The following is a 15130-nucleotide window of genomic DNA, read 5'->3' as shown; positions in this document are numbered from 1 at the left end:
CCCACAAGCACTTTATGGGTGCAGTTTAATCCTGGTCCAGGAGGAGTGAAAAATATGCTTCAGACAAGGATATTTAATGCAGAGATTTTCTGACCTTGACCTTTCATCTAGAAAATCGGTTTAAAGTTACTGCAAACCCTCTACCCAAGGACACTTCATGGGTAAAGTATGAGCCCAACTGGGCCTAGGGTTGAGAATATGCATAGTCCACTCATGACAAGGATTTTACACAGAGAGGTTTTTCGAACTTGACATTTGATCTTAAAAAATTGGTTAAAGGTCATTACATACTCTCTTCCCATGGGCAATCTTTGGCTGAGGTTTTAAGTAACCAAGGGGAGAGAAAATATGCTCTGGACAAATCAAATCGAACGGACAGACAGCTAGACGGACGGTCAGACTGATCACCAAGGGCACCCACAGAGCGAGGCCCTAAAAATACCAAACATTGGAAATAAGAAAGTATTTAAAGAAAGACGTTCCCGACAAGTACACAGTAACTCATTCTTTATGCTACTCATTTTACTCTCATCTGAATGATCATGATACAATATTTATTATTATACTTTCATGTAAATTAGTTGAATCTGATTTGTCGAGAAACAGTTGTTAAAAAACACTATTACCCGCTGAATAATGAAGCCACGCCCTCCAACATAGCAACAGTCGACATTGCTTGACGACGGGTGATATTCCAAAAATATTGACTGTGCAGAATTTATGCGCGCAAGGTTAACTGTAATTTGTATTTGTATAAAACATTCAATATAATATAATAAATACTGCATGTAGTTGAGTGTAACATTGAAAATTTTCACCCCAAGAAAACCATTGTCAACCGAGGCGCAGCCGATTTTCTTGGGGTAAAATATTTTCAATTTTACACTCAACTACATGCAGTATTTATATAATACCAAACGGAAAAGACAAATATTCAAACATTTAAATCTAACTTATATTGAAACGCACAGAGGAAAAACAATACACAGGTAATACATGTAATAATAATGATAATAATAAAATATTCATATTTAGAGGTTCCCTGTGATATCAGTGGGACATAAAACACCAAGTGACCCAGTAACGTATATATAACATGCCAAAACGTGCACGTGTGTTCAAGGTGAAACTACGTTTTTTTTAGCACAATTCAATAAAGAGCTATATATAGCATATATATAAATATTACGCAAAATTCTTTCAGTTCGTTAATTGAAAGTACTATAATTAAGTAATTTAAAGTTTTGAGAAAATTATTTTTTAATATAAATTAATACCACAACAGTATGCATTACGTTTGAATTGATAACTGCGTTACAAAAAAATTCTGCTCACCTTAAACCAAGATCAATCCTTAATGTTAAAGTTTGTTTGTGAATGTTATTATTAGCAACAGCTAACATAGCAACTGATATTCCGAAAATGCACGGTATTGTTTTGAAATACATCAGAGATTATGGAGCTATGCTAGAATAGTTATTGAATATGACAGTGCAACTATTTATTTTCCTTTTAAAAAAATCGATTAAAATTTGTATTTTACGAAAAACAACTTCACATTTTAAATGCTTGATCGATAGTGCTGTATTACTTTAACAAAACATTATCTGTGCAAAAAAGTAATGAAATACGTTGTTAAGGGTAAAAATGAAATTCGTTAATGAAAAGGCGACATTTCTCTCCATGAATTATGTCTCAGTTGATAAGAAAATTATATACTTTATTTTTGAACACATCTAAACTAACAGAATCTTTTTCCATGATATTTATTAATAAAATGATTCCTTTTTAATACTTGATAAAATTATTTATCAAAATTTATCTTCAGTAGATTTAGGATAGGATGACTGCACTTAACGCCGGGTTTTGGGTCTTTTTCGGTCGCTTCTGTTGCTTTTATATCACAATCTCATTTCATTTTTAGATATTTATGAAAGAATCCTGTCAATTTCGAGCCGAATTTAAATATTAAAATGATCTTAGACTGTGATACAATAAAACGATTCTATGTTTTCTGCCCTTACTCTTTCCAAATATAGAGAATTTACACTTACCTGCCCTTGATTATACATTAGGTATGCATGAGAGGTGGAGCTAATATTGTAAGAATTGGTCTAAAATTAGACTAGATAAATAACAATGAAAATACGTGATCACTCTTTCCCATTCCCTCTTTATTCTGTATGGCACAAGTACTATTTTCAGAGGTTTCAGAAAAGAAATTAACAATATGAGCGACGTCAATGTAAAGAATCTTTTAAATCAATGCCTAACAATTTAACATGTTCGAGCACTTTGTCCTAGTTAGCACAAAACATGCTACTTTACAAGTCACGTGACGGAATTTAGTATTCACAGAGTTACCTGAGGTAAGAAATCACGTGGTGAATTATAATATTCAACATGTCACAGCCCTTGGTTACAATAGAGAGAGCGAATGTAAGAAGAAGCAGTTTTTTCTCTTTTTAACCATGAGCGCATGTTTGTCTATTAATCTCCTTTTGACACAACATTGTTAAAGCAAATATACAACTACTGTTAAACGGAGAACAATAGACAAACATGCGCTGACTATGTATAAAGTCAGTAAAAAAGTGGACGTCCTCATTATCGTACGGAGAATCAAGGAATTGTAGTGACCCTCGCCTTAGAAAACAGCTTCGTACTTCGTAAATACGTACTTTTATTTAATGTAATTACATAAAGTTGTAGATTAGATGTTGACCATTCGTGCAATTAAAAGAAAAATGCTTGTTTTGAAAGTTTATTTTGTCGCAATTTTCGCATGTCCATAAGTGCAGTCATCCTTTATTCGCCGTATATTGTAACAAAGGCAGTGCTTGCGTTGTATTTTCAATCTTCATCTTCGAGTAAAAATAAAGTCAAGAACTTGTTTGCAAAATAGCATTGAACAAATTGCACTTGGCCAATTTCGTGAATTCGATTTTACACGGGTCTTAAGGCCGGTACACACAGTGAAATTTGTACATGTATCATAACACAAGTATTATAATACTTTTTGTAGTACAGTACTTTTCTGTACACACGGTAATACAAATGTTATAAGATTGTAAATAAACGTAGATAAAATCATCTGCTGTTTTCCCCCACTATTTTTCTTAAAACAATTTCAATAGGGTTTTGAACCACTCTCACTCATTGTTACAATTCCTTTATTTTATTTTTTAGCTCTCTGCCACTATAGCACAAACATTATTTTTGCATTTATCCGAGTCGCTTAAATAAGAGGAAGACGTTTATGGCAAATAATATGATATTCTTTGTAAGAAAGAGATTCTGTTTTCTTTAAACTGTTTAATAAGAAGTCAAATCAACAGGTAAATTAGATAAAAATATGATGTTTGCATGTAATACATGACCCTTCTATACACACAGAACCATCTGAAATGTCAGCTAAGATTTATATTAAAGGTGCTTGGACACAGATTTGAAGTTAAAATTTTCTCAAATTTTTTGTATAATTTCATGACTTATATGTTTCTATAGCATTTCATACTAAAATATACTAAAATTCTTATTTCATCTCGAAGTTATTAAAACTTCGAATTTCTGGACGCGTTGGGTTGACACATCCTTGCGCGCTCTCACATATTTTAATTTTATTCTTAATACTTAAGAAAAGTGACAATTTTGTTGTGTATTAATGAAAAATATTAAAACTATAACCCAGAAAATTCAGAGCAGAAATGTTCGAAGGCAAAACCCACTCACAGTATTGTAAGTCTGTGTTCAGTGGTGTGTGCAGAGTTTTAACAATTGAACACCCCCGGTGAATCGAAAACATTAACAATAACAGAGTTCGTGCCCTGTTTACAAAAACAGTTTACGTTTACGGGTGTGTTCAATTTGTTAAACTCTGTACACATCACAGAGCACAGACTGACAATACTGGTGAGCTGGTTTTGCTTTCGAACATTTCTACTCTGAATTTTCTGGATTATAGATGTAATATTTTTCATTAATACATAACAAAATCGCTTCTTTTCTTAAATATTAAATATGATAAAGTTAAAATTTGTGCAAGTGCAAAGATGTGTTAATCAAACGCGTCCCGGAATTCGTAGTTCCAATAATTTCCAGATAAAATAAGTTTTCAATTACATTTTCGTGTGAAATGCTATTGCAATATATAAGTCGTGATATTATACAGAAAATTTGAGAAAATATTAAGTTCAAATCTGTGTCTAAGCACCTTAAGAAATGGAACATTGCTCTATTCTTAATACAGTTTCATAAGATTCGAAAAATCTTATGATACACTGTATTCAGAGTGTACACACGATAAGATTTTGTAGTATGATACAAGTATTATTATACAAATCTTACCGTGTATACCGGCCTTTAGACAAAGCTACGTTTCACATGTACATTGTAACGAATACAGTGTCTTTAATTTGCAAGGTCACTTGAGTTTCTCGGGTATCTTGCTATTTTCATCCAAGTAAACCAGTTTTGTGGGTAATGTGGAACCATTAACTTGAGTAATATGTATCATTAATCTTATTGGGATACAAGTATAACAAGAGGCCCATGGACCACAACGCTCACCTGAGTCACTTTGATCCTGCTGTTCTGCATCAACTTTTTTCCCAATACACATGTATTCCTATGTAAAATTTTGATCGTCTTTTGTGGCTCCATCCTATATACTGGGACCATGACTCGAACAAAAATGAATCTACACTACCACAAGATGCTTCAACTTTAATACAATTCATCACAGCTTGGCTGTTCTTGAGTAGAGGAGTTTTAAATATTTTCCTCTATATAATCCCTTTTGAGGCCCCAACCTACTCCCGGACCATGATCTGAACAATTAACAATATACACTAACTCAAGAATTTCAGCTTTTCTGGTCCAGCAGTTCTTAAGAAAACTTTTAAAGGTTTTGCCTATATATTTCAATGTAAAACTTTGATTTCCTATTGTGGCCCCACCCTACCCCTCGGGACCATGATTTGAACAATTCTAATATACTTCAAATGAAAGTAAAACTATAATCCTCTATTGTGGTCCAACCCTACCCCTGGGGACATGACTTAAATAATTTAGTCTACACTACTTCAGGAATTTAAGCCCTACACATATTAAGTTTCAGCTCTCCTCTTCCAGCAGTTCTTGAGAAAATTTTTAAAGGTTTTTCCTATATATTTCAAAGCAAGACTTTGAATTCCTATTGTGGCCCAACCCTACCCTCGGGAGCCATGATGTGAACAATTTAGAATCAACACTATACCTTAGGAAGCTTTCACAAAAGTCTTTCTGGCCCAGTGGTTCTTAAGATTTTTCCTATATATTTCAATGTAAAATTTTGAATTCCTATTGTGGCCCAATCTTACCCCTGATGGCCATGATATGAACAATTTAGAATCTACACTATCTTAAGAAGCTTCAACAAATGTTTCAGCCTTTCTGATCCAGTGGTTCTTGAGAATCTACACTACCTCAGGAAAGTTTCAAGTTTTCTGGCCCAGTGGTTCTTGAGAAGATTTTTTAATGACCCCCTCCCCCATTTTTGCCTTTTTTTTTTATTATTTCCCCTTAGTAGGGGGCTTGGCCCTTCATTTTAGAATCCCCTTTACCCAGGTATGCTTTGTACCAACTTTGGTTAAAATTGACCCTGTGGTTCTTGAGATAATTTGAAAATGTGAAAAATTACAGACGGGCAGACAGATGGACAGACAGACATACAGATGACAACAATGGGTGACCAGAAAAGCTCACTTGAGATTCAGCTTAGGTGATCTCAAATATTTATCCAATCTTCAAATATCTTATGGACTTTTAGCAGTCAAACTCTTTATGATGTTTAATGGACACTTTACAAAAATTACAAAATGTATATCCTTTGGATTACTTACATACATGTATGTCATATTCATTATAAAATATTTTTGGGATGTATTCAGTTTGGTTTTCTTACCATGGAATGTACAGCTGCAGCTTTAATGTTGGTAAAAAAGATCAGCTTATTCTTTTATGAAGTACATCATGTTTTTGCTAATTTTAATTTGTATATTAGCTAATAAATTAACAATAAGTGAATGTCAGATTGATGAAAACTGCAAGACACGCATGGTTAATTACAAGATACAGCTGGTTACAAACTTGAGGCCAAGAGGATTACTAGTATACATAATTCACTAAAACAATGTACATGTGGGACGTTTTATTCATGTACATATGAGATTCAATATTAAGCAAAATTAAGATATGTACATGTATCAATAACATAATAAATGGTATATAATTATGTTTGTCGAAAAAAAAAATCATTGCACATTGACAGATTCACTTTTCCACGAGTCCAGCATCCCTCATTTTACCCATGACGAATTTCTCCAGTGTGTTGGCACATTTATAATACTCTGTGTCGGGTTTGTTATAAGATCTACAGTTTGTAAAGATCCGGGTCATGTCAGCAATAAACAGTCTCTTGTGACAGTAGTATCGGTTTTTTAAACGTTCAGCCATCGTCTTCAGATCTAAAAATAAAATTAGAAGCACAAACTATAAAATTACTCTAATGTAATTTGTGAAATCAATAATAAAAAATCAACTTTCTAGAAATGTCCAAAAGTACAAACCCATGGGAAATTTAATATGGTCGTAATAATCTGGAGCCTCAGATTTCTCAACTGGCTTTAGGAAGGGCCAGGCACTTGCATGACTCTGTAAGTCACGTAGAAATGATTTTATCAATACTCCCATATCTACACTACATCAAAATGCACTGATATAACAATAGGATAAAATTAACTTACCCTGGCTTGTTGTATGATGGTCTTCAGAGTATTTTGTAGCTGATCAGGGTCCATAGGGGGATCTTTGCTGAAAAAAGTTTTGAATAGCAGTTGTTAATTAATAGAAGTGCATTTGATACGGCCTGTAGGAATAAAATGAATCATTTTTATGTAATCAAAAATTTATAAGTCAATTTAACTTTCAGATGGTTATTCAAGCCTAAAACAAGCTGAACATATATACATGTAGATCTACATATTCAAAATATTATCCTTGATTGTTCAAATCTATAGTAGCAAGAGTTTATTATCTCTTATAAAACTATTTACTCAACAAATGAATATGTTCTTCTGCATAATATACATGTATATGGGTAATTCAAATACTGGTACTAGCTAAACATGTTTCACAACTTTTTACCCACGAGCTTACAGAAATCCAAAAGCTTTAAATTTGTAAATGATCATTATTACACAATAAACTAGTTTATACTGTATCTTGTACTAGTATTTACATGTATCTGCCTTTGACTGAGTAGCTTTACCTTACCCTCTGTGTCTCTCTTTCATTTTTTCCCTCTCAAACTTACACTATAACCATTAAATTTTTGTTCTACCTCTAACTCTTATCTATTTTTTTTGCCTATCATTAAATTTGTCTGTGCTCAGTATTTTGAAGTCAAATTTCACAAACACTCTCCTTAGCTGATGTTTACAATGTGTTCTACCTATTATCAATCCATAGTTTGTGTTTCACCCTGTTTACCCCGAGTCACATTTTTAATCCTTTTATCTGTTACATCTATGGGCAATGTTCAACAGTTTACTACACATATAAGTATGCTTGCCTTTGATCATCAAATGCCCCCCCCCCCCTCCTTCCTACCTTTTGTCTGGGTCAGGTTTCCAGCCCCTGTCCAGGACACCAGGTATATTCTCTATAGGTATCTGTCTCACTCCCTCCTTGAAACACTTCAGTCCAGGGTACACCTTCTGCATTTCTTGCTGTTTTCTTTCTATTATCTTTTTTACGATCTGTAAGATCAAATTATAAATTCAAGACATGTTGCTTTATTATTTATTAATTATAGATTGCAAAATAATATAAGAATGAATTTGTCAAAACAGATCTAATACACTTCCTTCTCCATTTTTTTTTACCTATATGTACATGTATATATTGTATTTAATTCAAAGACATATATACATGTACATTTAGTTGTAAACAATTTTTCCATGAACAGTGCACATGTAATTTACTTTTAATTAAATTTGAAGATCTGAGAATTATTGTAACATATCAATTAAATTACCTCTCTTTGTTTGCGTATTATACTTGAGAAGTTTGTATACGAGATCTTCGGGTTCAGTTCACAACCCATGAGTGTGGCCCCTTCGTAATCCTTTATGTACCCCAGGTATGCAGATTTGGCTAATTTTATCTCCTTTGAAAACCCCTTCAAACAAAATTAATCATCAATTCATTTACCGGTTGTGCATATCATTTCAACTATACAGACATGTATGCATTTATTTGTATATAGATCACCTAGGATATGTTAGTTTTTTTTTGGTTATGAAAATATCTTTTCTGTAAAGTAAAATACAACATTTTTGCTTTGGATAACATTTAACAGTTTTAACTTACAATATTTACATTTGCAAATGTTTTCTTTTATACAACACTATTAAAAGCAACGCGTATCTATATCCGTATAAACACGAGCTCCTTGTGTCATAAATGTTCGACATAATTTCCCAGTGACATCATAAAGGGTCGACGCGCAATCAATAGATCAAACTCATGCCATTGAGTTTGAAAAAATAAAACATTTCACGCGTTAAAGGATATAATCAGGCTATAATATGAATAAGTCACAAATGTAAATATAAGTAATAAGGTATCATTTTAAAACATCTATCGGGATATACATGTAAACACGGGTTGGTACGAGATCAAACTTACCATCAAGCCCTTCGTTCTTTATAGAATTTGATCTCATGACCAACCCATATTTATATCCCGATAGATGATTAAAAATGATACCTCATTTCTTAAATGAATTTTTTAATAATTCCCTTAGTAGAACCACTGACAATCTTCTGGAAGTACCTGTTTTTTGAAGTAGCCAATAGCGTACTCATCAGCAAATGTCAGAAAATGTAAGATACTGTGACTGATGTGATAATCCTTCAGGTGGTTCATCATGTGGGTACCATAGCCCTGAGAAAATAAATTAACAAAACTTTTTTTTTTTTTCACAAATTCACTGTCAAGATCATTATCATAAATACTCAACGTTTTAGATATGTAGACACAGAGCAATAAATAATTCATATGCATGTATTACAAAGCCTGGCTATAGAGATGAAATTTAATGTATAATTATGCAACTCTTCAGTGAAGTTTTCTTCCCTTGACCTGTTCTCTGGGGATACATTTTGAAAGACTATATATGTAAAATCTTAGGTGGGGAACTCTTTACTTGAGTTTTCTTATCTTTACTTGATCATTGCAGTGTTTTCTTACCTTGACTTGTTCGTTTGAGGATACAGCACAGAAGACGATTTCTGTGAATCCCTGGGTGGGGAACATTCTGAAGCAGATTCCTCCTATCACTTTGTTGTCCTTCAGGAGGGCCAGACATTTGTGCTTCCTGTCATAAAATGTCAGTAAATTACATTAATTTCCATCTCTTTGCAAACTATGAATTTTATTTTCAAAGTGCACTTCTGAAATCTAGAATTTGTACTAATTTGCACTTCTGAAATTCAGAGTTTGTACTGATTTGCAAGCCAGGATTTTTTATAAACATCGACAGACAAGGACTTTCATGCATATCAACATTTTATTTATATATAAAAACCAATAAGTTAACAACTCACGGATCAAATACAAGTCTGGTGATGTATTCTTTGGGCATTCTGGGAAGTTGGTGGGAGAAGACATTCTGTAGGCCGATCAGCCACACCAGCGTCTGTTTGGAGGGCTTCTTACTGAGACTATTCCCCACCACATGAAACTCAATCACCCCCTTGTTCTCCTCTCTCCTGGCTGCCTCATCTCGAGCCACATGGGCAGGGAACAAAGTGGGCTACAGGGAACAAGAAAAATAACATGTTAAAGACAGTTACCTTACCATTAAATTTTGGTGATAAATTTTATCTCTAATCATATTGATGAGCATTATTTTCGACACTGCTTTTTACAATATACAATGTACCATAATTAAATTAATAGTAGTTTTCTTAGTTTCAATTTGAACTCTAGATAGAAGTACAGTTAGAATTCCCAAAGTATAAAGCTTAAGAAATAATGTAAATAAAATTTCTGCATTAAAAAAATACTTCAAAATTACTAAATGCTTGTTTGAGCACAAAATTTCTATTCTGATAATTACTTCAGTAAAAAGTACATGTCTAACTGTACTTACATGTACATCTGGTCCCACCATCTGTTCAGGTTCAGTAATGGTGGTTACAATACTAGTGACCAGTATAACAGTATAGCAGTATACTTACATCTGGTCCCACCATCTGTTCTGGCTCAGTGATGGTGGCTGCAGTACAAGTGACCAGTATAACAGTATACTTACATCTGGTCCCACCATCTGTTCTGGCTCAGTGATGGTGGCTACTATACTAGTGACCAGTTCTTAGGATATACTTACATCTGGCCCCACCATCTGTTCTGGGTCAGTGATGGTGGCTACAATACAGTGACCAATATAACAGTGTACTTACATCTGGCCCCACCATCTGTTCTGGGTCAGTGATGGTGGCTACTATACTAGTGACCAGTTCTGAGGATATACTTACATCTGGCCCCACCATCTGTTCTGGGTCAGTGATGGTGGCTACAATACAGTAACCAATATAACAGTGTACTTACATCTGGTCCCACCATCTGTTCTGGCTCAGTGATGGTGGCTGCAGTACTAGTGACCAGTATAACAGTATACTTACATCTGGTCCCACCATCTGTTCCGGTTCAGTGATGGTGGCTACTATACTAGTGACCAGTTCCGAGGACACATCGCCCTCAATTCTTTTCCTCTTTACATCCTCAGGACCAAACGACTCCTCAAGTTTACGCTTCAGCTCAGAACTCCCTGTTAAGATTAGAATATTTTAAGATTATTGTGTCCATTCACCTAATAAACACGCATTTAAGAGGAAGCTACATTTTAGATGTATACAAATTGCAAATGTCTTTCTAAAAGGAAAGTAACCTGTATGTTTCCCCATATAAAATCATTAAAATAATTTGGTGCACAGAGTTTTTCATATTCTTTACTTAAAGGTGCTTAGACACAGATTTTAAATTAACATTTTCTAAATTTTCTGTATAATATCACGACTTACATATTGCAATAGCATTTCACACGAAAATATAATTAAAAACTTATTTTATCTGGAAATTATTGGAACTGCGAATTCCTGGACGCGTTTGATTAACACACCTCTGCACTTACACAAATGTTAACTTTATCCTTAATATTTAAGAAAAGAAGCGATTTTGTTATGTATTAATAAAAAATATTACATCTATAATCCAGAAAATTCAGAGTAGAAATGTTCGAAAGCAAAACCAACTCACTTCAATTGTGTTCAATTGTTAAACTCTGCACACACCACTGAGCACGGACTTACAATACTGCGAGTGGGTTTTGTTTTCGAACATTTCTACTCTGAATTTTCTGGGTTATAGTTTTAATATTTTTTCATTAAGACACAACAAAATTGTCACTTTTCTTAAGTATTAAGAATAAAATTAAAATATGTGAAAACGCAAGGATGTGTCAATCCAATGTGTCCAGAAATTCGAAGTTTTAATAACTTCGAGATGAAATAAGATTTTTATTATATTTTAGTATGAAATGCTAAAGTAACTTATAAGTCATGAAATTATACAGAAAATTTGAGAAAATATTTACTTCAAATCTGTGTCCAAGTATCTTTAAGGCTAGTAAATAGTTCGGTACAAAGAAATTTTCATATTCCTCTCATAAGCCTAGTAATCATACACTGTGCACTAGCAACTTTGACTGAGACAAACAGAAATTTGTTTTTCCCTACCTGTGTCTGATCTTGAAGATCGCCGGGCTGCCACTACCCCGGGGCTGAGATTGATGGAGGTGAAGTTCTCCCCCACTTCCTTAGCTGTAGGGGTAGAGGGCACTGACCCTGTGGACAGAAATCTGTTCAAACCACTTACTCCAGTAGCTGAGGATGGGGTTGTAGCTATAATTATAATATTAATAGAAACCTACATACAATTAAGGAAATGCAATTTTTTTTTTATAATAATACTATGAATTAACTTAAATCAGTTTATTTTTTCCCTTCAATTTCCTAAATTTCACACCAACAGAAAAATTTCTTTTCCCTGCTCTGTGAATACAGGATGATTTCCACAGTCTCTAAGGCACACTGATGTGTACATTTATGTGTAGTCTCTTATCACTTACGTGTGGTGGGAGGTGAACCAGCAACATTAGCCGCATTCTGTGAAAAGTCAGGGTCCCAGATTGGAGAATTTGTGCCATAAACCTCCTCTTCCAACATCGATAAAAATCTACAAACATATCAATCATGATATGTGAAATGAATTTACTCCATATACTTTTTTCCCACACTGAATAAAACATCAAATACCTGATAAGTATGCTAAGTTTTTATCTCTTTTGATCTAGACTTGTGAATTTTTGAGTGAGTGATCTGTAATGCTAATTCAAATTCCTCAGTCTTTAAATTACAATCTCAGCCTCCCTTTCCCAATTAAGCTATTTCATGGACCATAGCTAAGTCATTTCAGTACAACCTGCATAGACATGTTTATATATGATTCATTTATCTACCACAAAAATGACTTTATACCCACATTCAGCTTCATCTTCAATCTTATGTTCACCTTGGAAAGTGAGTAAGAACTAGAGTTCTTTTCTCTGGTGGCATTCTCTCTTTTTCTGCCCTGAATTTGTCCAGCAGTTGTCTTCTCATGGTTTGGAAAACAGAGCGCAGCACAGTCCTTCCAAAGATCAGGGTGGTCTCATAGCGAGGCAGGCTGTCACAGAACGCTGGCACGTGACAATAACACAACCATCTGCAAGGACATGTATAAATTACACTTTCACTGAAGTGAATATGATTATCACCATACATTCTATACAGCATTTATGAAGTCAAACTGGAGAGGTGAAAAAAGGAAGAATTCTGAAAATTCCTATTCATTTTCTTTAAATTTGTTTTTATATAAGAAGCTTTAAATTTATTTACAAATGTGGATAATTAATTGTCACTTTGACATAAACCTAGCCATAATACATGAACATCACATTCTCTTTAAATATCTGATTTCCTTGTATCATAACAATAAATTTATTTCACATCATATCTTTGATATACTCTGTAATATACACAGCATGCATCAATAAGCCTCCTTTCCCTCCCTTGAGTTTACAAGACACTTTGGAAGATACAGCAAACACTGAAAAATTCTATGATAAAAGTCATCACCTTGTGTAGTTGACTTTATAGGTTTGCATGTCCTCTGGTCCGGCGTGTTGTTGTCGACTTGTTGGAGTCTCTAGTTTCCAGTGATTCAGGCAGTGTAGGAACATCTTAGCTAAATCATACATAGTCTGCCATTCTCGCTGCGCTAGATGCCCAAATTTGTATACCACAAAATTTGTCACCCCCTGAAACAAAGACCAGATATTCTTTAAAGATATATACTTGCGTATTGCTGCTTTTTACCTAAAAATTTGATTACACACAAAATAGAAAATGAGCCATTTACATTTAGAAACATTTTAAGGATAAAGTGTATTCTTGATACCTATCTAAAAACATGAAATTGTTTGTATTAGAAGGTTAGATGAATAGTTTTGCATCTATATCATTATTTATATCAACTGATTAATATCGCACCTTGGCTATACTTGGCTTTTCAAATGGAGGACTCCCCAATGGTCCTTCTATGGTGGGATTACTCATGTTGAGGATGCATTTTCTTAGAAGCTGTGATATACAAATAAAATAAATCAATGAACTGTACATAAACTATAAAAAAAAAAATAATAACATAAATATATTAGGCATGTTGATAGCAAACAAAAATTCAAATCAATAGTTCTGCAGTTATCCTTTTCATTCTCCTGGGCATATTTACTTTAAACAGGAAAAAGTAGACTTGTTTTGTTTCCGCATCTTCCTCTTTGTGAACACACATGAACAAGTTCTCGACGTCCACCACAATTCTAAGCAGGCGATTTAGCTCCTCCTCCTGTGTGTTGTCCAAATGAGAAACATGAGCGCCTGCATAAAAGGGCAATAAGCATAAAAAAGTATCAAACAGACATCAAACCAGGATCATTATATTGAAAAACTATAATTATGAAATCTCAAAACAAAAAATTCAACCTAAATACAACATTAACATACATGTACATTTAAAATTTTTATTAATCTGAGCTGGTTTGCAGCATATAAAAAGATTTTAAAAACATGATGAACAAACGCCACAAATTTCTTAAGCTGCAGAACTGTAGCTCTCTGGGAATTAGAAAATTCGGACAAACTGGCAGAGGAATGCACTTAATGCAACAAATAATACTGAATCTTGTGACAAAAGATGTTATGCTGTAATTCAAAGATTTTTACAATTTCAGATATGTAGCTCTCTAACCTAGTATATGTCTGAAAATTTTTCCAGAAAGCAGTTCTGTAGCTACATTTTGTGTACTATACTACTATTGAAATATAACAATTTTAGATACAAACTCAGTGTGTGGTTACAACTTCTACAGGGGTCGGTCAGATTGGCCAGTGGCTGTGATACGTCAACTCGAGGAGGGGTAGGAGGGGGGTTGGGATTCTTCCAACCATTGCACTTACAATTCTCTGTCTAAAAAACAAGAACATAAATACAAAGTTCTGCATAACAAATGCTTGAAAAATTCTAATGCAAGGTGGAAGTAAATGCATGTAGGTATGTTAAAAATGTTACAAGTCTAAAATATAAGGCTATGCTGTGTATATGTTCTTAGAATTATTCATTTAATTCAAATTATATTCCATATAACAAATAGATTATTTTCAGGGAGATAACTCCATTGTTTACAAAATTATGTACCTTGCAGGATGAATACACGGCCAATTTCTCCAATTTTTTCGTTCTTGAATAATTTTTAACCATCGCCTTTTTCTGTGCAATGCGCTGTAGATTATTGGGACGCGACATTTCACCCGTTGTTCCTTGTGTAAGAAGTTGCTTTCCTTGACTTTGTGCATCTTGGTCATTTTGCTGAGGCTTCTCTTCGTCGGCCATACCAGTCGCTTATATCATTAAAAATAAAAATTAA

At 33.8% G+C, this 15130-nt stretch overlaps 1 protein-coding gene across 1 annotated transcript; it reads right to left on the bottom strand.

Moving 5' to 3' along the window:
• Positions 1-6275: 6275 nt before the first annotated feature.
• On the bottom strand, positions 6276-15109 carry LOC133195596 (histone acetyltransferase KAT2A-like). Its single transcript, XM_061331483.1, has 17 exons — positions 14902-15109; positions 14550-14673; positions 13939-14084; positions 13698-13787; positions 13284-13465; positions 12679-12870; positions 12236-12342; positions 11844-12008; positions 10731-10876; positions 9651-9859; positions 9295-9421; positions 8878-8988; positions 8078-8221; positions 7651-7799; positions 6786-6852; positions 6609-6693; positions 6276-6506 (listed from the first exon to the last, which is right to left on the bottom strand). Exons 1-17 carry the CDS (start codon positions 15094-15096, stop codon positions 6313-6315), a joined length of 2433 nt encoding a protein of 810 aa, XP_061187467.1. The 5' UTR covers positions 15097-15109; the 3' UTR covers positions 6276-6312.
• Between the last annotated feature and the right edge of the window lie 21 nt (positions 15110-15130).

Source organism: Saccostrea echinata, unplaced genomic scaffold, assembly GCF_033153115.1.
Source record: "Saccostrea echinata isolate AGI-Se365-2 ecotype Australia unplaced genomic scaffold, CSIRO_AGI_Sech_v1 ptg000029l, whole genome shotgun sequence".
Taxonomy (NCBI): Eukaryota; Metazoa; Mollusca; class Bivalvia; order Ostreida; family Ostreidae; genus Saccostrea; species Saccostrea echinata.
Note: the sequence above shows the minus strand (reverse complement) of the source record. Positions and strands in the feature narration are given on the sequence as shown.

Excerpts from the sequence above, each read along its gene's own strand:
- LOC133195596 (XM_061331483.1), bottom strand. The coding sequence starts at position 15,096 with ATGGCCGACGAAGAGAAGCCTCAGCAAAATGACCAAGATGCACAAAGT. Across the intron at positions 12,009-12,235 it reads TGGTTCACCTCCCACCACAC|CTACAACCCCATCCTCAGCT; the intron begins GTAAGTGATAAG and ends TTATAATTATAG. Across the intron at positions 8,989-9,294 it reads CCTCAAACGAACAAGTCAAG|GGCTATGGTACCCACATGAT; the intron begins GTAAGAAAACAC and ends TTATTTTCTCAG.